The sequence below is a fragment of the Trichechus manatus genome, unplaced genomic scaffold (assembly GCF_000243295.1).
Source record: "Trichechus manatus latirostris isolate Lorelei unplaced genomic scaffold, TriManLat1.0 scaffold00175, whole genome shotgun sequence".
NCBI lineage: Eukaryota > Metazoa > Chordata > Mammalia > Sirenia > Trichechidae > Trichechus > Trichechus manatus.
In genome coordinates, this window is record NW_004444111.1 from 1,951,463 (window position 1) to 1,976,420 (window position 24,958).

General features: G+C 35.7%; 1 protein-coding gene across 1 annotated transcript in view; it reads left to right on the forward strand.

Moving 5' to 3' along the window:
- Positions 1-10,613: 10,613 nt before the first annotated feature.
- The window catches only part of CCDC178 (coiled-coil domain containing 178), a 477,152-nt gene continuing 462,807 nt past the window's right edge, over positions 10,614-24,958 (forward strand). Inside the window, exons 1-3 of the mRNA XM_004386900.1 lie at positions 10,614-10,621; positions 23,307-23,557; positions 24,112-24,251. Of these exons, the coding sequence (XP_004386957.1) occupies positions 10,614-10,621; positions 23,307-23,557; positions 24,112-24,251 (399 nt within the window). The remainder of the gene's footprint in view (positions 10,622-23,306; positions 23,558-24,111; positions 24,252-24,958) is intronic.

Here is a 24,958-nt window from a genome sequence, read left to right on the forward strand (position 1 = left end):
GAAGTCTCACCATCCTCGCTTCCAAGGAGCACTCTGGCTGTACTTCTTCCAAGACAGACTTGTTCATTTTTCTGGCAGTCCATGGTATATTCAATATTCTTCACCAACACTGTAATTCAAAGGCATCAATTCTTCTTCGGTCTTCCTTAATCGTTGTCCAGCTTTCACATGCGTACGAGGCAGTTGATGGTCTTTCTATCAAGACAGCTGCTTCAGGATGATGGGGAGCTTTTTAAGACCAGTGAATTCCACGAGCGTCAGCCCATTGCTGCTTGTCATTTGTGTTGTATATAGGATAGCTATGAGTCAGAATCGACTCAATGGCAATGGATTTTTTTTGGGGGGTTATACCTTTGTATGTGGTATACGTATAAATATGTGTATGTGTGTGTGTATATCTATGTATGTATATATATGTGTGTGTGTGTATATATAAGGAGTCCTGGTGGCACAGTGGTTAAGTGCTCAGCTGCTAACTGAAAAGTTGGCAGTTCGAACCCATGAGCCACTCCAAAAGAGGAAGATATGGCAGTCTGCTTCCTTTACAGCCTTGGAAATCCTATGGAGCAGTTCTACTCTGTCCTGTAGGGTTACTCTGAGTAGAATTGACTTGGCGGCAACAGAAGTACGTATATAATTTGCTCATAGGTATAAAGTAGTAGCTGTAGGTACACCTGAGAAAATTATAACATTGGTTTGATAGGTTGCCTCCTGGTAGAGAAACTGGATCAAATAGGGCAAGACTGACATGAAGACCTGAAATTACAGATGAATTAACTTCCTTTAAACTTTCAGATCAATTATCATATAGTCTGTATTTTATCAAATTTTATTGATTTTTGTTTTGTTTTATTTACACATTTTCACTTTCCTTCCTGTAATTCATCTTTTAAAGGGTCTGTCTCTTAGATGTATTTTCAATTACAATCTTGTTTTTTCTGTGTTGCTATCTGACTTGCAAAGGATTTAATGATAGAAACACTTTTAATACTTTTTAATATTCCACAAAATTGCTATACTGTATTGCATAGTCCTCAAGTCACTTACTAGGGGACTGACTATGGGGATTGAGTTTATCAAGGCTTAGAGCATGTTGTATGAATTTCTGTCTAATCTGATTCAAAGGTAACTTTTTTTTTTCTATGGTGTAATCTGAAAACAAAGCAATAGTGTATACACTTGATAAATAAATACACCCATGTAATTAACCACCAACTCATTCAAGATAGAGAATATTTCAATCACTCAGGAAAGTTCCTCACCCAGTATAGGCAATCACTACATTGATTTCCATCATCAGAGTTTAGTTTTGACTTTTCTTAAATATCATGTAAGTGGAATTGTACAGAATCTACTGTGTATTGAGATTCATCTATGTTACTGCATTTATCAGTAGCTGATTTTCTTTTTTACTGCTCGGCAAAAAAACTAATGTATGACTCTATGATACTTTTTAAAATCTATTTTTCTAGTGATGACATACGGTTTGTTTCCAGGTTCAGGCTCTTATGAATAAAGCTGTTATAAGTATTCTTTGGTGGACAAATCTTTTTGTTGACCTATAGATTTTATTTCTCTTGGGTTAAAACAGGAGCGGAATTGCTGCATTACAGTGTAGATATATTTCACTTTATAAGAAGCTGTCAAACACATAATAATATACTCTTATGTTTGAGAATTTTAGAAATATTTCAGAGATTGTGAAATGAAATATATAATTGCCCAGGTCTCTACATTTCCCTTGCCAGTTCTACCAGTTTCTTGATCTAGAAATTTTATATTCACCCACAAATATCTATCTATAAACTTATAATCTCCTTTTTTCAAAAACACAAATGATGACAAAACTTACATACAAATCTCTGTCTTGCTGTTCTTCACTCAGCAGTGTACAGGCAGTCCCCAGGTTACAAAAGTTCAATTTAAGGGACAACTCGTACTTGCCCTTTTTAAAGTTATGTAAATTTGTCCTCTATTTGAAATGATTGAACCAACTCCTACTTGCAACAAATTCTCATCACAATCATCTTCATATGCTGCATGTGCAACTTGTAAATCATTGAAAAGGCTTCAAGCCTTTTCTTGCACTAAAGTAAAGCTAAATAAGAACTGTGTGCACGTTTTGACTTGCCTAAAAATTAGACTTAATGATTTAAAGACACCATTAGGTATGGATCTCATTTGTAACCTGGGGACTACCTGTATCTTGAATACTTTCTATGTCAGCACATAATGATTTGGCCTTTTGATTTAAAAAAAAAAAAAAGAAAAAGCAGTTTTGGTTAATATTTGTATTATAGTAATTTTTTCAAGGACATTATTTTCACAGCATAGTTTTGCACATTGTGTTGCTTATTTTTAAAATACATATTAATTGCTCATTGAAATGTTTGCTTTCTTTTTAAAAGACAATGCTACGTCACAAGCGTTGGTTTTATTGGGTGCTCCTGAGAAAGCTGTGGAGATTTTTCGTGAAAATAAAATAACAAATACTGAAGGTGAGGATTGAACATAAATTGTATAGTAGCCTCTATAAGCTGTATTTATATTCACTTTGAAGTTTATGATGTCCATAATCTATTTTATATTAAGAAAGAAGTCCTGAATATCATTAATAGTTCACATATTAACGATAAATAGTATTAATATAATACTGTAATTTATATATTTAATAACATTGTTAAAGTACAATTTTATACTATAAGAGTTGTTATACAATGTCATGAATCTATAAATTTTTTAAATAAACATATTTATCCCCCCATGCCAGGACTGACAGGTGGTAGATAGAACCTTACCAGTTTATTGAGGATATATATCTTAAAAGAAAGAAGAAAAGCTGATGTTCCTGTGGTGTGAACTCCAGAAGTAAAATTTTTTTAGAAAATTGATTAAACATTATCTTTTAAAGTATTTCTGATATTGTATGTAGAAAGAGATGAAGAAATTTACAGATTTCATCCATATGGGTTCATCCTTGTTTCTTCTCAGATCATTCTGTTGGAGAATTCTTTACATTTATCAAGAATTTTCTTCTTGACTTGGGGAAATTTCTGCTCAGGGGATTTTCACACTGACAAAATAACAATGGAAGAAGTTACCATTCTTTTTTATCTATTGTTGACTGATAAAAATCTTGAATAAAATTTTAAGATTCTGTGTTGAAGTTTATTAGCCATAGTTAGTTTTGGACAGATTTTTAAACTATCAAATGATTGAATTATGAAACAATTCATTTGAGACACTGTGATATTCATGTGGTATTAGGGTACCAGAGATATTTAAGAAATGATCCTTATAAAGAGTGTGTAATCTTGCAGGCCAGATAAAATATATGACAATTAGTACAACACAACCAAGAAAGAATGGTTATATAGAATAACAGCAGAGATGACAGAAGGCACTTCAAGTCAAATGAATGCATAGACAAGAAGTGTCTTCAGTGTTTTGAGAAAGGTCAATTTGTATGGTCTCCAAGCATTAAGAGAAGTGTTCAAAGATAAGGAGAGATTTGAACTGAAATTTGAAAGATGCATTTGTATACGAAAAGAGGAGTGAGTAGAGAATTTTAGGCAAGCGGAAAAGAATGTGTCAAATAACAGAGATGGAATAGCACAAATATGAGAAAATAGATTACCTTGACTTTAACATAGGGAGGATCAGATATATGAAAATAGTTGGGTAAACTAAAGCTAGGAAATAAATTGAGGTTGCGTTAAGAAATCTTGAATTTCAGGCTCAAGAGTGTGAAATTTAGTTCTAAGGCATTGATCATATGTATTCCACATAACCAAAACCTTTGCTTGGAAAGATGAGTCTAGGTGTGCTATGTAGGATTATTTGACTCTAGGGAGAACTATGGAAACATTGCCTTATTACCATAGTCCAGGCTTAAGGTAATAAGAGCCTGAGCTATGATAAAATAAAAAATAAAAATAAACCTGTTGCTGTCGAGTCTGTTCCAACTCATAGCAACCCTACAGGACAGAGGAGAACCTAAACCATAGAGTTTCCAAGGAGTGGCTGGTGGATTTGAACTGCCCACCTTTGGTTAGCAGCCATAGCTCGCCATAGCTCTTAACCACTGCACCACCAGGGCTCCATAATAGTGCTATGTGTGGATATATATATATATCCATTGCTATCAAGTTGATTCTGACTCATAGCGACCCTACAGGACAGAGTAGAACTGCCCCATAGGGTTTCCAAGGAGCGGCTAGTGTGTTTGGACTGCTGACCTTTTGGTTAGCAGCTGAAACTCTTAACCATTGTGCAACCTCAAAGGATATGATGATAATGATTAAAGAGATATTACAAAGGAATCATTAGGATTTGGTGACTGACTAGATACAAGCATTGAAATGAAAAGAGGACTCAAAGGTGATTAAGCTATTGTAAATTTTGATAACATGAACAGAGAAATTAAAAGGAAAAAGTAGTTGAGTAGAATGAAAATGAGTTTAGTTTTAGAGATAGTGGATTTGGAAGTGAGCTTGGTCCTTTTAGGCCAAACATTTAAACCCAAACGGCTTTGTGGGGAGAGACCCAAAAATTTATTCCCTCATCATTCTTTCACTTGCCAAATAGTTTTTGAGTGTCCACTCTGTGCTTTCACCATTCCTAGTGCTTGAACTGCATCAGATCCCTGAAATCCTGGAGCTCCTTCTGTAGGTCTCCCTTATCATTTAAAAAATGGTATTTTATTTATTACTTTTTGCCATTTTCACCAGTTTAAAGGATACAATTCCGTGGCATTGATTACATAAACAATGTTGTACAACAATCAACACTATCTATTTTCAAAAGTTTTTTATCACCTCAAACAGAAATCTGTACTCATTAAGCATTAACTCCTCGTTTCCTCCTCCAGACAGCCCTGGTAATCTCTAATTTATTTTCCATCTCCATGAATTTACCTATTCTAGATATTTCATATAACTGGAATCATACCATATTTGTCCTTTGTGTCTGGCTTATTTCACTTAGCGTAAAGTTTTCAGGGTTCATCCATGTTGTAGCATGTATCAGCAATTTATTCTTTTTTATGGCTGAGTAATATTCCATTGTATGGATATACCACTTTGCTTTATCTCTTCATTTGTTGATGAAGACTGGGGTTGTTACCACCTTTTAGCTATTGTGAACAATGCTGCTATGAACAAGTATCTGTCTGACATACCCACCTTGTGACCCTGTGACCATGTGACCATCACACACTCCCCTTCCCCATCTTTTCTATAAAAGCACATCTCTCCCTCCATGCCTGGGGACACTTGGTAGATTCCTCTCTGCCCTGTGTTTCCCCAATTCACAAATTATATTACCCTCAGTAAATCTCTTTGCTTTTACTTTAACCGAGTGAGCGTTCTTAGTCCTTGACATTTCTTGGTGTCAGGTATATGGGATTTGAAGGCGCATTATCTTCAGCGGCCCCTAGGACATCAAAGACCCAGAGATTTTGGTCCCAGTGCAGGCCCTTTGAGCCCCTCCATCTCCGTGGATTCCTGGGAGCCGTCCCAGGTAAAAAGCCTCTCAAAGTGACTCCGCTTCCTTGTTTTGATGCTCTTTGAGATTTATTGTTGGACCTTTTACTTTCATTTCCAGTTTAGATTGTAAACATTTTGACAAGTTTGTTGATAGATTAAGTCTGGTAGGGCTGTTACTACTATACTCTCAGGTCTGTTAAGACTCTAGTTTGACTTTGGGATGACCAAAGGTTTCAGCCCATTAAGCTTGAACTCACTTTTTGCTTTCTTTTGAGTGCTCATTTCATATCTAAGTGCACCATTAGGTTTTGGCGTGCATCAGGTTTCAGTCGCACGTGTGAATTCACTCTTTCAGTAAAATGGGGAATACTAGTTCTAAGCAGTGTCACCCTCGGGCACCCCAACCACTTATATGAACAAAAACTTCAGTTCTTATACCCGCCTATTTTTGGAAAACTGTCTCTGTGCAAGATAGCATTTTTAAATTGACAAAACAACTAAAGGAAATGCAATGTAAGGTGCCTGCCCCATTTCTTCTACCCTTGTTCCTTCTGCCCTTCCATCAGCTGACTCTACTTTATGTCCTTCTCTACCTCCTTACTCCTCTACAATATCCTTTCTTAACTCCATTTCTACCCCCAAGGAACCTGATAAAAAACAGCTAGAGAAACCATTTACTGATGTGGTCCCAAAAATGCCTTTTAAAATAAGATACCCAGAGGAATCTAATAAACCTGCATAGGTTTCCTTTACTCTTTAGTCTAAAGCAGAACTCTGCACAATTGTAAAGGAATTTCCTAACCCTCATGAAAACCTTCATAAGTTCTCCCAGGAATTTAGAATTCTGATGGAAATATACAAACCTGGTTCACCAGGCCTCTATCAATTAATAAATTTGCTAGTAGGACCAAGAGAGGTTTTGGGATGAATGGAGAAGACTACCTGGAAACACCCAAAGGGGTCATTAGCTATAAAAGCCAATGCCTCCGGCACAAAACTAACTCATAGATTCTATCCCCAAAGTTTTTCCTAGGAAAATAGACTGGGTGAAAGTCCAATGTACAAATTTTCTTGAACACTCGGTCTTATATCTAACAGAGTCTGGAGCTGAAATAGCTTTCAACTCCATATTCCTAAATGGACTTTACTCTGAATTATCTGAGCTAATCTAATGCCACAGACTGAAGTGGGAAGCTGTTCCCAACCCTGCTAGGAATTTTATTTGACTCTGGGAGACCAAAGTTTCAACTTATTGTTAACAACCTTGATGAAGGAGCTTGGATTTCCCCCTACCAGGATACTGGTTTGTGGTTCATGTTCGAAAAACACTACAAACTGAATATACTAGAAGTAATTTGGAATTTCAGTGGTCACTTTGGGAAGATGCGTTCCCAACTGCTCTGTCTTTTTTTCCCTCCGCTTTGGGAAAACGAGCTCCCATTTGTGTTGTCTTTTCTTTCCTCTTTGGGGAACTTTTGTTTTGTGCTCAGGGTTGTCAAAGAGTCTGAGATCCCTCCATCTGAGACTCTGGCAAGTTAATAAGTTTTATCTAGAACCTGTTTTTCTGTTGAATTGGATCAACCTTACCAAAGACCTGCTAAATACATTTTAAGAAACTGAGGTGTTTATGTTATGTGATATTGTTTAAGCCCGAGTTTTGAGCTGGCCTTTGCTGGTTTATGTGGTTTTCTGTCTTGTTTTGTTCTGAAAGTTTTCCTCTGATCTAAAGAGTAGTGTCTGAGTTTCTGTCTTGTATCAAGTTGAAGGCTATGGCTGGTATCCAAAATCTCAGTTCTTTTCTCTTCCTAGAAAAACTGCCTCTTGCATCCAGGCCTTCAGTAGCTACTCTGAGAAAATTTGATACAAATTAGTTCATTGAAAAGTGCACTGGAAAAAAAGATTGTTTATTTTGATTGGTATAATGAGGCATCAAAAAGATAAAAATTATTCCAAATTGTTTTTCTAAAGGATCCTATAAAGCTAGAGTTATGAAAAGGTAATCATTTCCTACCACTGGATGGTATTATTAAATTATAGTATTTCTTCAAAGAACTTACTCTGATGGGTTTAATGATAAATAAGCACTTATATAAATGTAGCTGTCCAAATATTTTCTGGAATTAATGAAAGTGAATTCATTCTGACAAAGACTTTTATGTTCTGTAGTATATCAATCTTAAAAGCAAAACTTTTCTGAGTAACTTAAGCTAGATATTAAATGAAATGTGTTTTATTTAAAGAAAAGGAGCAATTTCCAAGAATTGATAAGTTCATTTTTGCTAAAGACCTTTGGTATTTACTGGGTAAATAAAAGTTTGTGATAAAGAGAAGGCAAAACTACTTATCTAGGGAATAGTAAAAGGGAAAGAATTTGGTTATCTTTTGTTTTTCAAAACACTTAAGCCAATGTAAATATATGTAAATTAATTGGGATGACTAATTCTTATTTTTGACCATGAGCCAAAAGATAGGGAGGGTGGGACAGGATTAGGCTTTCTCAGCCCCCAGCCTCTAAGGTCATACAACTCCAGGGAAGCTTTTTAAGGGCCCCTCCCAACTAGGTGGAGACTTTTTAAGGCAAAAGAAAATAAGATGCTGCCTTATTATAGTTATCAGAAATTGGGTAGATCTCCATCATAAAAGGACTGTAAACAAGTTTTGTCTATTCTGGAGGAATTCTAAGAAGCCAAAAGATAGAAATCACAATGAGATGAAATGGCCTGTGGAAGTGTTTCCACCCTTAGCCAAAGACTTAAAATTATATCCATGTCAAAGAGCAGAGACCTTGTGGTTACCAAAACCAGTTGATAAAATCTTAAAGGGCTATACTATAAGAGATATGCAGCAAAGACAATGTTTAAAAGGTTTACTAAAAGGAATTTATTTGATATGGTCAAAATTTTATCTGTCTCACTAAAGTTTGATGGGTTGATTTATGAGATTTTTAAAGAACTTTTAGTATTAGACAACATATAAATCACTGTTAAAATAACAAAAAATTTTTTGATTACTGGATTATTCTTTGCGTAATCTGCCTCAAAGGCAAGGGTTTGGCATCTCATTAGAATGAATTACTGAGTTGAAAACCAAGCTGCAGGGCTTTGAAAAAAAGCAAAGGTATTTACTTTAAAGATCTTTGGTTAAATAACTTAAGTATTGTTTCTTGGTGACCTATGATAAACTCTTGACCACTTTGAAACTTCGTAGAAAGCCACAAAAGATTTTTTCCCTGCTTTATAAAGAAAAGAGTGCTGAAAGAAAAAGGTTTATTTAATGTGTTATAAGTTACATGAAACATGTTGTCCAATCAGGAGAAGTGCCAAATTTCTTTTGGTTAAAATTTGTCTGTCAATAAAATACTTGCCTGGTATTAGACAACAAGCACATGCTATTATGTCAAAATTGTATTATTTTTTTAATTGCTAACTTGATCGCAACTTTCTTTCTTTTGAATTTAGCATCACCAAAGCCAATGGTTTAATGGAGAATTCACATTGTTTACTCATGGAGTTTTTCTTATTAGTGTTCAAATGTTTAGAGACTTGATAATCTTAGTATATTCTTGATATATCCTGATTATATGGTATTATATCTCAAGATTATTATGTGTTATATCTGAAACTCTTTGAAAATAAGGTTAATAATTATGCTTAGAGATATTTTTGTCTAAAGTTTTTTTAAAATCAACTTTATTTGGCTTTGTATTACCTTTTATTAATTCCCATTGGTCTTTCATTTTTTAAATATTATTATTATAAGTTAATCATGGTCCTGTTAAGTTTTGTCATGTGCAGATAAGTTTTTAGTTGCTGAAAATGCTTAACCAAAATATTTCAACTAAAAGATGGACTATATTGGACTTATGAATAGGATTATGATATTTTGAACATGTATACAACTAAACTGAATCAAGATGTCCAGAACTCTTGTGTAGAAGTTGAAGGGTTCACAAACTGTGGCTTATCCAGAATTGCTTGGAACAAAAATTAACAACATAGAACTGAGTGGACTAAAGGATTATTATGGGTTTTATTTGGGAATATTGCTTTAATGTTCTATTTTCTGGATATAAGAAACCATTTTTCTCCTTTCTCCTAAATTATCTAACTAATGAGTTTGTTTTTATTCTTATGTTTATATTTAATCAATTAACCAAGAGGAAAAATAATGAATAGGAGAGGAACGTAAAATTGAAACCAGAGAAGAAACCTTAAAAATATTAAAAAGAAGAATTAGGAGATGAGAAACCCCTTACCTAGAATATTTTATAGTTAGCAAAGTGCTATTAGTTACTAAAATAGTTGGTTCATGCATTAGAGGAAATCATCAGACTTTAAATAGGTTCAGATATTATAACTCTCGAATTAGAAGTTTCTGTTAATAAACTTGGCAATGTTATAAAGACCATAACATAACTACAAGAATATCTAAAATTCAAGCTATGATTTTACAATTAGAAAAACATTAGATTTCCTGTTAAATATCCCAGGGAAGAGTTTGTGCCTTAATAAATGAACATTCTGTGTTTATATTAATAACATGCAGTCTGAGGTTTTATGGAATGTATCTGCTGCTGAGGCACATGAAAAGCAATTACTGATGCTGTTTATATAGAAACAAGCACCTCATGGGACTTGTTTCTTTTGTTCAAAGGCCTAGGGCCATGGTTTGTGGGCCATGTCAGTCAATTGGCCTAATATTGTTCTATCTCCCAGTTCATAATGTAGCATCTGGGGACTTAAAGACTTGCAAGTGGCCATCCAAGAATGAAGTTATTACTTGGATCCACTTGTCCCAATTATGCTTTTGACTGATTGCAAGACGGTGTTAGTTCTTGGTTACACTCACTATTACAAACTGGAATAACTATCTTAATCATTATAACAATCATTGAATGTATAATCGAATGTGCCATGAAATGTTTATCTAATATATGTAACTACTAGAACTCCCCTCACTATGCTAAGAATCATGTATTTAGAAGAAACAAAATTTATAGGAGAAACTAACTGATTTCACACCTTGAGTTAGCATGTTTGATTTCCAAGATTTTCCTCCAAATATGGCCCTGTTTGTAGTACTTACCCTAATGAAAGTCAACTCGCCCTGAAGATGAAGCCTGTCGATATGGCAAGGTGAGTGAAGAAGAAAATTAGTCCAATGACCTTAAGGTCTGGTACTCTCAATACCTGGGCTTGCAACATACCCAAGAAGTCCTTGCAGAATAAAGGTAACTCCATTTTGGGTGTTCAACACTCCTTAGGGAAGTCTTGAACAGTAGGGGGGGAATGTGATAGCAAACCTCTAAAACTAAGGCATTTGGCATAATAAAATGGCTGATATGAGGTCTGAATCAAAAGTCCATTTCGTTACAAGCTCCTGCTTCTGTATTTCTGAGAATGTAACCTTGATTTCTTCTCATTCATATGCATATGGCCATGGGCCTCTGGCTAGGACCTAAAGACCTTAGTCCCCTATTGATCATCTTGTTAAACTGGCCTGGCTCTTGCCCCAAGCCACTCTTAAGTAAATAAGGGTAGAAGTCAGGAATGTGGTTTAACAGCTCTTAGTAAGTAAGGGTGGAGGTCAGAAATGTGACTGTAGCAGAATACGTTTACTCAAGATGTTCCAAGAAGAAGGGTGTTACTGATGATGTACCCATCTTGTGACCAAGTCACCATCACACACTGTCCTTCCCTATCCCTCCTATAAAAGCATATCTCTCTCTCCATGCTTAGGGGCACTTGGTAGATTCCTCTCTGCCCTGTGTTTCCCCAGTTTGTGAATTTTATTGCCCTCAATAAATCTCTTTGCTTTTACTTTAACAGAGTAAGCATTCTTACTCTTAGACATGAGGAGCCTCTCAATTGTTTTCCATTAATTTCTTTCATCAGTGTTTAATAGGTTTCAGTGTATAAGTCTTTCATCTCCTTGGTTAAATGTATTCTTAGGTATCTTATTCTTAGATGCTACTGTAAATTTAATTGTTTTTTTAATTTCCTTTTCAGATTATTTATTGCTGTGTAGTAATCACAGCTGATTTTTGTGTGTTTGTCTTGCATCCTGCAATTTTGATGAATTTCTTTATTAGCTCTAGTAGTTTTGTTAGATTGTTTGGGATTTTTCTCTCTGTAGGATCCTGTCATTTGTGACTAGAGATTGTTTTATGTCTTCTTTTCTTATTTAGATGTCTTTTATTTCTTTTTCTTGACTGATTGTTCTGGCTAGAATTTCCAATATAATATTAAATAGTATTGGTGAAAGTGAATATCTTTGTCTTGTTCCTAACCTTAGGAGGAAAACTTTCAGTCTTTCTCTGTTGAGTATGATGTTAGTTGTGGATTGTTCTTACATGGCCTTTATCACGTTGAGAAAATTCACTTCTATTCCTATTTTTTTGAGTACTTTTACCATGAAAGAGTGTTGGATTTTGTCAAATGCCTGTTCTGCATCAGTTGAGATGATTTTTTTCCCTTTGTTCTATTAATGTGGTGTATTATATTGATTGATATTCTTATGTGGGAACCACCCTTGCATTCCTGGGATAAGTCACACTTGGTCATGGTATATAATCCTTTTAATATGCTGTTAGATTTGATTTGCCAGTATTTTGTTGAGGATTTTTGTGCCTATATTTATAAGGGATATTGGTCTGTAGTTTTATTTTCTTATGATGTCTTTATATGGCTTTTATGTATGGGTAATACTGGCCTCATAGAATGAGTTAGGAACTGTTTCTTACTCTTCTATTTTTTTGGAAGAGTTTGAGAGGATTAATGTTAATTCTTCTGTAAAAGTCCAGTAGAATTTACCAGTGAAGCCATCCAGTCCTTTCTTTGATAGGAGGTTTTTGTTCTGCTTTTTTAATTACTGATCCAATCTCTTTACTTGTTATAGGTCTGTTGACATTTTCTATATTTACATGAGTTAGTTAAGCAAAATTGTGTGTTTTTAGGAATTTTTTCATTTCACTAGGCTATCTAACTTTTAGTGTACATGTTCATAGTATTCTCTTATAATCTTTTTTATTTCTGTAGAATTGATAGTAATTTCCCTACTTCCATTTCTGATTTTAGTTATTTGCATCTTTCCTCTTTTTCTTTTGTTAGTCTAGTTAAAAGTTTGTTGATTTTATTTAACTTTTCAAGGAACCAATTTTTGGTTTCATTGATTCTCTATTGTTTTTCTATCCTCTATTTCATTTATTTTCACTCTAATCTTTATTATTTCCTTTCATTGTGTTGTTTTGGGGTTAGTCTGCTCTTTTTCTGGTTGCTCAATGTATAAAGTTAGGCTATTGATTTGAGATCTTCTTTTTTAATGTAGCCTTTTACAGCTATGAATTTCCCTCTGAGCACTGCCTTCCCTGTATCCCATCAGTTTTGATATACACCTACTCAACTATCTTATTATCCAACATTTTGCATTTACAACAATAGTAAAAAATCTACTATCCAACTATTTTGCACATTAACAACATACGTCTGGCAGTAACGAATGCTGAAGTGCAAGGTGAGACCAATGCTGGCTGTGATGGTTAAAGTTATGTGTCAACTTGGCTGGGCCATGATTCTCAGTGGTTTGGCAGTTGTGTTCTGCTATAACAGAAAATACCATAAGTGGATTGCTTTAACAAAGAGAAATTTATTCCCTCGCAGTCTGGTAGGCTACAAGTCCAAATTCAGGGCATTGGCTCCAGAGGAAGACTTTCTCTCTCTGTCAGCTCTGGAGGAAGGTCCTTGTCATCAGTCTTCCACTGGTCAAGGAACTTCTCAGTGCAGGAACCCTGGGTCCAAAGGATGCACTGTTCTCCTGGCTCTTGTTCCTTGGTGGTATTAGGTCCCCATGTCTCTCTGCTCACTTCTCTCTTTTATATCTCCAAAGACATTGGCTCAAGACACAATCCAATCTTGTAGATTGAGTCCTGCCTCATTAACATAACTGCCACTAATCCATCTCATCAACATCATAGAGATAGGATTTACAACACATAGGGAAATCACATGAGATGACAAAATGGTGGACAATCACACAATACTGGGAATCATGGCCTAACCAAATTAATACACATATTTTTGGGGACACTATTCAATCCATGCATACATAATGATGTAATTTGGCGTTGACGTAATGACGTAGTCGTCCTCCATTTTGTGAACTGATGTGGTCATCCTGCATTTTCACATAATGCCTATTTTTGCGTAATGAGCTGGTCTTTGGGAGCTAACCATGTAAGTGAGTGAGGAGTGGGTGTATTTTGTTTTCACGAAGTATTTGTGAAAAAGTTTTTCGTCTCAAAGTATTTGTCTCAAAATATTTTCTAATTTTCCTGTGATTTCTTCTTTCACACATTGGCTAATATTGTGTTGTTTAATTTCTAAATATTGTGGATTTTCAAGAATTCCTTCTGTTACTGATTTCTATATGCATTCATCATTGCACATATTTTGTATAATTTCAATCTTTTAAAATTTATTGAGACTTGTTTTGTGGCCTAAAATATGATCTATCCTAGAGAATGTTCCACATGCACTTGAGAAGAATATATGTTTTTCTGTTGTTGGGTGGATTGCCTTAGTTTCCTAGGGCTGCTATAACAAAATATCACATGTGGGTGGCTTTGAAGAACAATTATTGTCTCAAAATATTGGAGACTGGAAGTTCAAATTAGGGATTCAACCATGTTGATTCTTTCTGAGGGCTCTGAGAGAACAACTGTTCTGTGCCACTCTCCTAGTTTCTGGTGGTTGCAGACAATCCTTGGTGCTCTTTTGCTGCTTGTATATGCATGTTAACATGGGGCCTTGCACCTGTATGTCCCTGTTTCCATATTTGTTCTCCCCTTTTATAAAACACCACAAGAAGGGATTAAGACCCACTCTACTCCAGTATGATCAAGTGGAATTTATCCTAGGAATGCAAGCTGGCCACACAGCTGGGGAATGGGTAGGGCACAGGAAAGTTAAACAGTCACAAGCTTTCCTACTATTTTGTAGTTGATTTTTCTTTTGCTTGGTGCTATAAACATTTAACTGTTTTCCAGAGTTCTGACAAGTTGATCCTCATGGTTTCTGCTTGGTTTTTTATGTTTCTCTGCACTACAGGAGCATAGAGCTGCTTACTCTGACATTTTGCTCATGGGGACTCTTAATGTAATGAGATATATTTTTGAAGACTTAATATTTTGGTTTTGATTAAGTCTAATTTGTTATCTTTCTCTTTAATGTTTATTGCTTTCTGTTTCCTGTCTAAGGCATATTTGCTACTCAAGGATACAAAGAATTTCTTCTTTACGTTCTTATAAAAGTTTAATTTTTGGATTTATATTTTGGTATATGTTTCATTTTGAATTAACGGTGTATAGTGTGAGATAGGGGCTCATGGTTCATTTTTTTCTGTGTTTACATAATCAGTTTTTTCAGTATTATTTATTGAAAAACTCCACTTATATCCACCTATGTGTCTGTCAATTTGTCGTACTGTGGGGGCTTGCATGTTGCTGTGATGCTGGAAGCTTTGCCATTGGTATTCAAATACCAGCAGGGTCAACCATGGTGGACAAGTTTCAGCTGAGCTTCCAGACTAAGACAAACTAGGAAGGACCCAGTGGTCTACTTCTGAAAAGAATTAACCAGTGAAAACATTATGAATAGCAGTGTAAGATTGTCTTTCATAGTGCCTGAAGATGAGCCCCTCAGGTTGGAAGGCACTCAAAATACGACTGTGGAAGAGCTGCCTCTTCAAAGTAGAGTCAACCTTAATGACATGGATGGAATCAAGCTTTTAGGACCTTCATTTGCTGATGTAGCATGACTCAAAATGAGAAGAAACAGCTGCAAATATCCATTAATAATCAGAATATGGAATGTACAAAGTATGAATCTAGAAAAATTGGAAATTGTCAAAAATGATAAACATCAATATTCTAGCCATTAGGGAGCTGAAATGGACTGGTACTGGCCATGTTGAACCAGACAATCAAAATGTCTATTATGCCGGGGATGACAGCTTGAAGAGAAATGGAATTGTATTCGTTGTTAAAAGGAACGTTTCAAGACGTATCCTGAAGTACAACAGCTGTAAGTGATAGGACAATATCCGTACGCCTACAAGGAATACCAGTTAAAAAGACTATTATTCAAATTTATGCACCAACCACTAAGGCCAGAGATGAAGAAAATGAAGATTTTTACCAACTTCTGCAGGCTGAAATTGATCAAACATGCAATCAGGATGCATTGATAATTACTGGTGATTGGAATGTGAAAGTTGGAAACAAAGAGGAAGGATCTGTAGTTGGAAAATATGGCCTTGATAATAGAAACGATGCTGGAGTTCACATGATAAAATTTTGTAAGACCAATGACTTCTTTATTGCAAATACCTTTTTTAAATAACATAAATGATGACTAAATGTGGACCTCACCAGATGGAATACACAGGAATCAAATCGACTACATCTGTGGAAAGAGACGATGGAAAAGCTCAATATCATCAGTCAGAACAAGGCCAGGGGCTGACTGCAGAACAGACCATCAATTGCTCATATGCAAGTTCAAGTTGAAACAAAAGAAAGTTAGAACAAGTCCATGAGAGCCGAAGTACGAACTTGAGTATATCCCATCTGAATTTAGAGACCATCTCAAGAATAGATTTGACAAGTTGAATACTAATGACTGAAGACCAGATGTGTTGTGGAATGACGTCAAGGACGCCGTAAGTGAAGAAAGCAAAAGGTCATTAAAAAGAGGGAAAGAAAGAAAAGACCAAAATGGATGTCAGAAGAGACTCTGAAACTTGCTCTTGAACTTCAAGTAGCTAAAACAAATGGCAGAAATGATGAAGTATAATAACAACTGAACAGGAGATTTCAAAGGGCAGTTCAAGAAGGCAAAGTAAACTATTATAATGATATGTGCAAAGAGCTGGAGTTAGAAAACCAAAAGATAAGAACACACTCGACATTTCTCAAGCCGAAAGAACTGAAGAAAAAATTCAAGCCTAGAGTTGCAATATTGAAGAATTCTACTGGGAAAATAATAAACGATGCAGGAAGCATCAAAAGAAGATGGAAGGAATACACAGTCACTATAGCAAAAAGAACTGGTTGATGTTCAGCCATTTCAGGAGGTAGCATATGATCAGGAACCTATGGCACTGAAGGAAGAAGTGCAAGCTGCACTGAAGGCATTGGTGAAAAACAAGGCTCCAGGAATTGACAGAATACCAACTGACATGTTTTAACAGATGGATGCAGTGCTGGAAATGCTCACTTGTCTATGCCAAGAATTTGGAAGACAGCTACCTGGCCAACCGACGAGAAGAGATCCATATTTACACCTCTTACCAAGAAAGGTGATCTAACCAAATGTGGAAATTATTGAACAACAGCATTACTATCACACACCAGTAAAATTTTGATGAAGGCGATTAAAAAGTGGCTGCAGCAGTACATCAACAGGGAACTGCCAGAAATTCAAGCCAGATTCAGAAGAGGACGTGGGACCAGGTATATCATTGTTGATGTCTGATGGATCCTGGCTGAAGACAGAGAATACCAGAAAGATGTTTACCTATGTTTTATTGATTATGCAAAGATATTCGACTGTGTGGATCATAACAAATTATGGACAAACTGCTAAGTATTAGAATTCCAGAACACTTAACTGTGCTTATGAGGAACCTGTATGTAGATCAAGAGGCAGTCATTCGAACAGAACAAGGGGATACTGTGTGGTTTAAAGTCAGGAAAGGTGTGCATCAGGGTTGTATCCTTTCACCATACCTATTCAATGTGTATGCTGAGCAAATAATCTGAGAAGCTGGACTATGTGAAGAAGAACAGGGCATCAGAATAGGAGGAAGACTTATTAACAGCCTGACTTATGCAGATAATACAACCATGCTTGCTGAAAGTGAAGAGGACCTGAAGCACTTATTGATGATGATCAAAGACCACAGCCTTCAGTGTGAGTTACACCTCAACATAGAAAACAAATATCCTCACAACTAGACCAATAAGCAACATCATGATCAACAGAGAAAAGATTTAAGTTGTCAAGGATTTCATTTTACTTGGATGCACAATCAACACCCATGAAAGCAGCAGTCAAGAAATCAAACAATGCATGGCATTGGGCAAATCTGCTGCAAAAGACCTCTTTAAAGTGTTGAAAACGAAAGATGTCACCTTGAAGACTAAGGTGCGCCTGACCCAAGCTATGGTGTTTTCAATTGCCTCGTATGCATCTGAAAGTGGGATGATGAATAAAGAAGACTGAAGAAGAATTGATGCTTTTGAATTGTGATGCTAGCAAAGAATATTGAATATAGCATGGACTGCCAAAAGAACAAACAAATCTGTCTTGGAAGAAGTACATCCAGAATGCTCCTTAGAAGCAAGGATGGTGAGACTACGTTTCACATACTTTGGATATGTTGTCAGGAGGCATCAGTCCCCAGAGAAGGACATCATGCTTGGTAAAGTAGAGGGTCAGTGAAAAAGAGGAAGACCCTCAAAGAGATGGACTGACACAGTGGTTCCAACAATGGGCTCAGGAATAATGACGTACATAGGGTCGCAATGAGTTGGAACGGACTCGATGGGCACCTAACAATAACAGCCACCCTTATCTCATTGAATTGTTACGTTACCGTTTCCAAATATTTTATTATGTTGTCCTTTTTATTATCATTATATTTGAAATTTTATTATTTTTGGAGATTTTCTAGATATTGTTATTTGTTTCTAATTTTATTATCTTGTGGTGAGAAAACATGCTTTGTAATATTTCAGGTTTTTAAAATATATTTATTGTAACTTATTTTATGGCTGGCATACGTTCTATATTGATAAATATTCCATGTGCCCTTGGAAAGAATGTGTATTTTGTAGTTTTGGAGTGCACTTGTCTATAGTATAAATTATATTAAGTTTGTTCATAGTTTTATTTAGATTTTCTACATATTCTCTGAATTCTATGTATATTTAATCGTGAACGGAGTGCTAAGATCTCTCATTCTGACTACAGTTTTGTTTGTTTGATCTTTAATTTGTTCATTTTGTGCTTCATAATTTTTGGCAATGAATCTTATCAACTTTGTTTATATGAAAATGTCTTTATTTCATCCTCATATTTTTACTGGATTTAAAATTCTGGATTTATAGTAGCTTTTTCCTTTTTTTCCCCTCCTCTTTTCTCCCTTCCTTCCTTTCTTCTTTCCTCCCTCCCTCTCTCCCTTCTTCCCCCCTCCCTCCCTCCTTTCCTTCTTCATTTTAAAGATGTTTTTCCATTATATGCTGGTCTGTATTGTTTTTGAAGAGAGATTTAGCCATTATTCATAACCATATCTCCCGTATGTACTGTCTTTTTGGTCTCTGACTGCTCTTAAGACTATCTGTTTATCATTTAGCAATTTGACTGTGATGTGCTTTGTCTTAATTACCTAGTGCTGCTTTAACAACAACAACAACAAAAAGCCACAAATGGGTGGCTTTAAAGAATAGGAATTTATTTTCTTACAGTTCTGGAGGATAAAAGCCAAATCAGGATCTTGGCCATGCTGATTCTTTTCATGGGCCTCTCTCCTAGTTTCTCGTGTCTGCCAGTAATCCTTGGAGTTTATTTGGTTTTAGACAGGTCCTCATATGGCATCTGTCTTTCCCCTGTGTTTGTGTCTCTGTGTCTATTCTGCTTTTTTTAAAACTCAGAAGTGATTAGATTGAGCACCCACCCTAGTCTTGTATGACCTAATTAACTTAATGAAAGAAAAACCTGATTTCTAAATAGAATCACATCCATCCACAGGTACAGGGGCCAGAACTTCAATATATATTTTGAGAGAATACATTTCAGTCCACAACATGCTTAGACTTGTTTCTCTTTATACTTTTCTTGCTATGGAAATTAATTAGTATTCACAAAATAGGATGAATGTACCACATACAAGAAAACTGTTCAGTGAGTCATTTTTATTCTTGTTTCTCCCATGTTTAATGAGGTAAAACAAATGTTTTTAGTATAAGGGCAACTGCTTTGTTGTTAAATGTGTATCAAAACCTTCTTATTTTTAGAGGGAAGGGCAACATATCCTTATTAACATATTTAGATAGAAGATCAATATGTTATTTTCGCCAGCTTGTTCTTTGGACCTTCAATGATTACACAGATGAAAATATATACTGTATTTTTACTCAAATAATGCATGCCTCCTACATTTGTTTACCAAATGCTCCATGTCCCTAAGAGGTATTTTCATAAATACCATTATGCCAGTTTTTTTTTTTACATTTTGCTGTAAAAAAAATTAGCATAGTGCACTTATGAAAATATGTCACAGGGGGAAGGTGCAATTGGCAAACAAACGTAGAAGACACATATTATTTGTGTAAAATATGGTATCTGTGTATAAACTAAAGAGGAAAGATGGAATATAGCATGCACAGAGTAGTCATAATGAATATATATGTGTTCAGAGTATGATTAAGGCACACTAAAAAACTTTTAGAATGTCAACTCTGCTATCATGAAGGGAGATTCAAAATTTTAAAGCAAGTGATATATAAAAACAAGATGCGCTAAAACATAACTTTATCCCTGTTTCTCTTAATTTTGCTATATTTTTAAATCTAAAAAGATCTTCATAGTATAGTTTATACTAGTCTCAGCTCTCCCACCTATCAGCTTTGTGGACTTGGAGAAGTTATGTAACTTCTCTAAGCCTTGGATTCCTCATCTATGAAATTGGGATAATCTATTTCATAAGATTGTTGTGAGGATTAAATAAAATGTGGCATCAAAAGTGCTTAACCCTATGCTGGGCACATATTTTCAGTGTTCAAAAAATATGATACACACACACACACACACATATATAGAATAGAATAAACACTGTTATCATAAATGAAAGAGATATGATACTTTCACAGAGATTGTATTTTTTGTGAGGCTATTACTAGGCTTCATTTAAAACAATCTTAAAAGATTGCAGTTTAAAAATATACCATGCTCATGGATAGGTAGACTCAACATAGTGAAAATGACAATTCTACCCAAAGCAATTTACAAATACAATGCAATCCCGATCCAAATACCAACAACATTCTTTAAAGAGATAGAAAAACCAATCATTAACTTTATATGGAAAGGGAAGAAGCCCTGGATAAGTAAAGCTCTACTGAAGAAGAAGAATAAAGTAGGAGGACTCGCACTACCTGACCTCAGAACATACTATACAGCTACTGTAGTCAAAACAGCCTGGTACTGGTACAATGACAGATACGTTGACCAATGGGACAGAATTGAGAACACAGATGTAAATCGATCCACCTACAGTCACCTGATCTTCGACAAGGGCTCAAAGTCCATCAGATGGGGAACAGACAGTCTTTTTAACAAATGGTGCTGGCAAAACTGGATGTCCATCTGCAAAAAAATGAAACAGGACCCATACCTCACACCATACACAAAAACTAATTCAAAAATGGATCAAAGACCTAAATATAAAGCCAAAAACTATAAAGAAAAAATAGGATCAGTGCTAGAGGCCCTAATACATAGCATTAACAGAATACAAACCATAACCAACAACACACGAACTCTGGAAGATAAGCTAGATAACTGGGATCTTCTAAAAATTAAACACTTATGCTCATCAAAAGACTTCACCAAAAGAGTAAAAAGAGAACCTACAGACTGGGGAAAAAAATTTGGACATTACAAGTCAGACAAAGTTCTAATCTCTAAAATCTAGAAGAAAATCCAACACCTCTACAACAAAAACACAAATAATCCAATTAAAAAATGGGCAACAGAAATGAACAGACACTTCATCAAAGAAGACATTCAAGTGGGCGATCACTAGCCATTAGAGAAATGCAAATTAAAACCACAATGAGGTACCATCTCACCCAGGCATTACTGGCACGAATCAAAAACAATGGAAATAACAAATGTTGGAGAGGCTGCGGGGAGATCGGAACTCTTATGCACTTCTGGTGGGAATGCAAAATGATACAACCATTTTGGAAAATGATATGGCGCTTCCTTAGAAAGCTAGAAATAGAAATACCATATGATCCAGCAATCCCACTCCTAGGAGTATATCCTAGAGAAATAAGAGCCATCACACAAATAGACATATGCACACTCATATTCATTGCAGCATTGTTCACAATAGCAAAAAGATGGAAAAACCTAGATGCCCATCAAAGATGAATGGATAAACAAACTATGGTACATACACACAATGGAGTACTATGCAACGATAAAGAACAATGATGAATCTGTGAACCATCTCATAACATGGATGAAACTGGAGGACATTATGCTGAGTGAAATCAGTCAATCACAAAAGGAAAAATGTTGTATGAGACCTCTACTCTAAAAACTCATGTAAAAGTTTACACGCAAAAAGAAACATTCCTGGATGATTACTAGGGAGGGGAGGCGTGGGGAGGGAAAAACACAAACTAGACAATAAATAAGTGGTAACTTTGGAGAAGGGTAAGACAGTACATAATACTGGGGAAGCCAGCACAACTTGTACAAGGAAAGGTCATGGAAGCTCCATAGACACATCCAAACTCCCTGAGGGACTGAATTACTGGGCAGAGGGCTGTGGGGACAATGGTCTTGCGGGACATCTAGCTCAACTGGCATAAGACAGTTTATAAAGACATTGTTCTACATTCTACCTTGGTGAGTAACGTCTGAGGTCTTAAAAGCCTGTGAACAGCCATCTAAGCTACTCCACTGGTCTCACCCCTTTGGGAACAAGGGAGAATGAAGAGAACAGGATACAAGGAAAAGATTAGTCCAAAGGACTAATGGACCACAGCTACCACGGCCTCCACTAGAATGAGTCCAGTACAGCCAGATGGTGCCCGGCTACCACCAACTGCTCTGACTGCGATCACAACCGAGGGTCCTGGACAGAGCTGGAGAAGTATGCAGAACAAAATTCTAACTCACAAAAAAAGACCAGATCTACTGGCCTGACAGACTGGAGAAACCCTGTGAGTATGGCACCCAGACACCCTTTTAGCTCAGTGGTGAAATCACTCCCCGAAGTTCACTATTCATCCAGGGATTGGATAGCCCCATAAAACAAAAACGGGACTAATGAGGCACAGTAGTCCAGAGACAAGGACTAGAAGGCAGGAGGTGACAGGAAAGCTGGTGATAGGGAACTCAAGTTTGAGAAGGGACAGTGTTGACATGTCATGGGGTTGTTAAGCATTGTCATAGGGCAATATGTGTACTGTTTAATGAGAAACTATTTGTTTTGCAAACCTTCATCTAAGGTACAAAAAAAAAAAAAGAATTATCTATGTGAGCTTAAATTGACAACAGCAACTCAAAAGGTTTGATGGGAAGTCTAGGGGGCAGTGAGTTGAAGATAATGGTGATGGAATAATTTGGAAAAGGATAGTGAGAATAGCAGCACAACTGGAAAAATGTAATGGATGTCACTGAATTCTACATGTAGAAACTTTTGAAATGGTGTAACTTTGGCTATATATATTTTCACCAAACAAAAAAACCAATGTCATAAAAACGTGTACCAACTGTTTAATGAGAAACTATTTGTAAACCTTCATCTAAAGTACTATATATATATACATATATATATATATATAAAGATTGCAGTTTTAGGGAAGATATCTAAAGCATTTGCCTTCTCTATGGGTTGGCATTCAAACAAAAGGCACAGTCTGGAGGCAACATCATTCCTTTTCTGTGCCTCAAGGTCAACTGAAATGAGGACAACACACTGTTCTCGTTGAGGCACTGAGCCTATTTTGTGCTTCCATTTAAGATCAGTGATTGCAACTATAATCCAGGCCAATAGAGTTTTTAGAGTCAAAAGGACTGCAAGTAAGCGCTTTGGTGGCGTTTCATGGACAACTTTGCTGTACTTCTGCAACCTTCAGTCGATTCGGGACTTGCCAGGATTAGAGTCACTGAGGCACATCGGACTGAGTGGATTTCATGATGAGTACAGCTTGAATGCTGTAGTGAGAACATCAATCACTCTTCACATGAGACTCCAATCTTCCGAAATGGAAGGTAGAAAATGAGGTTATTATGAGAATGAAGGAGACCTGCTTTGATTTTTTTTCAGCAAGAGAAACTTCTGCTAGATTTAGGGAAGAACTTCTTCAACGCATGAGTGATTAGATATTATTTACATTGGAAGATGTAGAATCTCTTTGAAGGGAGTATTTAAAATATATTTCAAAGTTATTTTTAAGTTATTCAGAATCTATTTGGAAACAGATTGTATAACTGGTTGTCTGCCTTTTTTCTTTTTTTTTTTTGAACATTCAAATCTTAATGCTATATAATACATTATTCTTTGGTTGAGGTTTTCTTCAGGCTTTTTGGGCTCATTTTTATTTGTTACATTATGAAGTCATAAGTAATTATTTGGTTTTAGCTTTTAAATTTCTTGAGGGTTCATTCTATAATTTATTGATATATTTATTTAACCCACAAATACATTTATTGAAGGAACTTTAATAGTATTAGTACTAATAAAGCAAAATATTTTTTGCATTTCCTGAACACCAAGGGTTGTTACTCTATATAAAATTAACTTCCGCTGTCTGCTGTTTCTTTAGGGGAGAATAAAGGCATTTACTTTAGCTACCCATGTCGACGTCGCAGCTGTTCTGTAGTAAACATCCCAGCACCATGTGTCAACAAAATGATTTCACACATTCAAGATGTGGAATCTAAAATACAGGAGTATTTGAAACAGGTAAGTGACTTATTGAAAATGTTAAGATTATTGTTGGCTCTACAGAGTCTATAAGACGCTGCTTTTTAACGAACCCTAGGAATTATTTTTATTTTTTAGTGATAACTAGAGTACTTTTCCTTTGCTAAATTTCTTAACTTACAAATCTAGACATGTTTTTGATAGTCTCACTCCAGAAGGGTGAAACGACCTTATTAAATGGATTTTTTCCCCTACCTGCTTGTTCTTTATCCAGAGGCAATCATGCTAGGTAGTAATTTCCATAAGCCAACTTGACTAGTAAATTAAATAGTATTTACATCCTTTTTGGGACACTAAACAGATTAGATGATTAGATGAGTAAATTGGTGTATAAAAGGACGGCGCGCCCTTTTTAATGACTTGTTTTGTTCTAAAGAAATACTTAATAGATCTATTGAAAGACAGTATAATGATTCTCGCTTTGTCTTTTTAACCTGTCAAAGTTTGCCTTTATTATTCTGAAGGGCGTTCCATCTTGAAATCACTTTCACCTCTGGTTATTTTCAAAAGATGATTTAGGAATGATAAAAACTTCTCATAGCTTTTATTAAAATGATGTTTCTGAACAACTAATGCTCACAGACCTATCTCTTCCTTCACCACTGTTACAGCACGTAGCTCTAAGAATGTTCTGATGAGTCTCTCACAATTCTTGGTCCAGGTATCATCTCCTTTGAAAGGCGTTA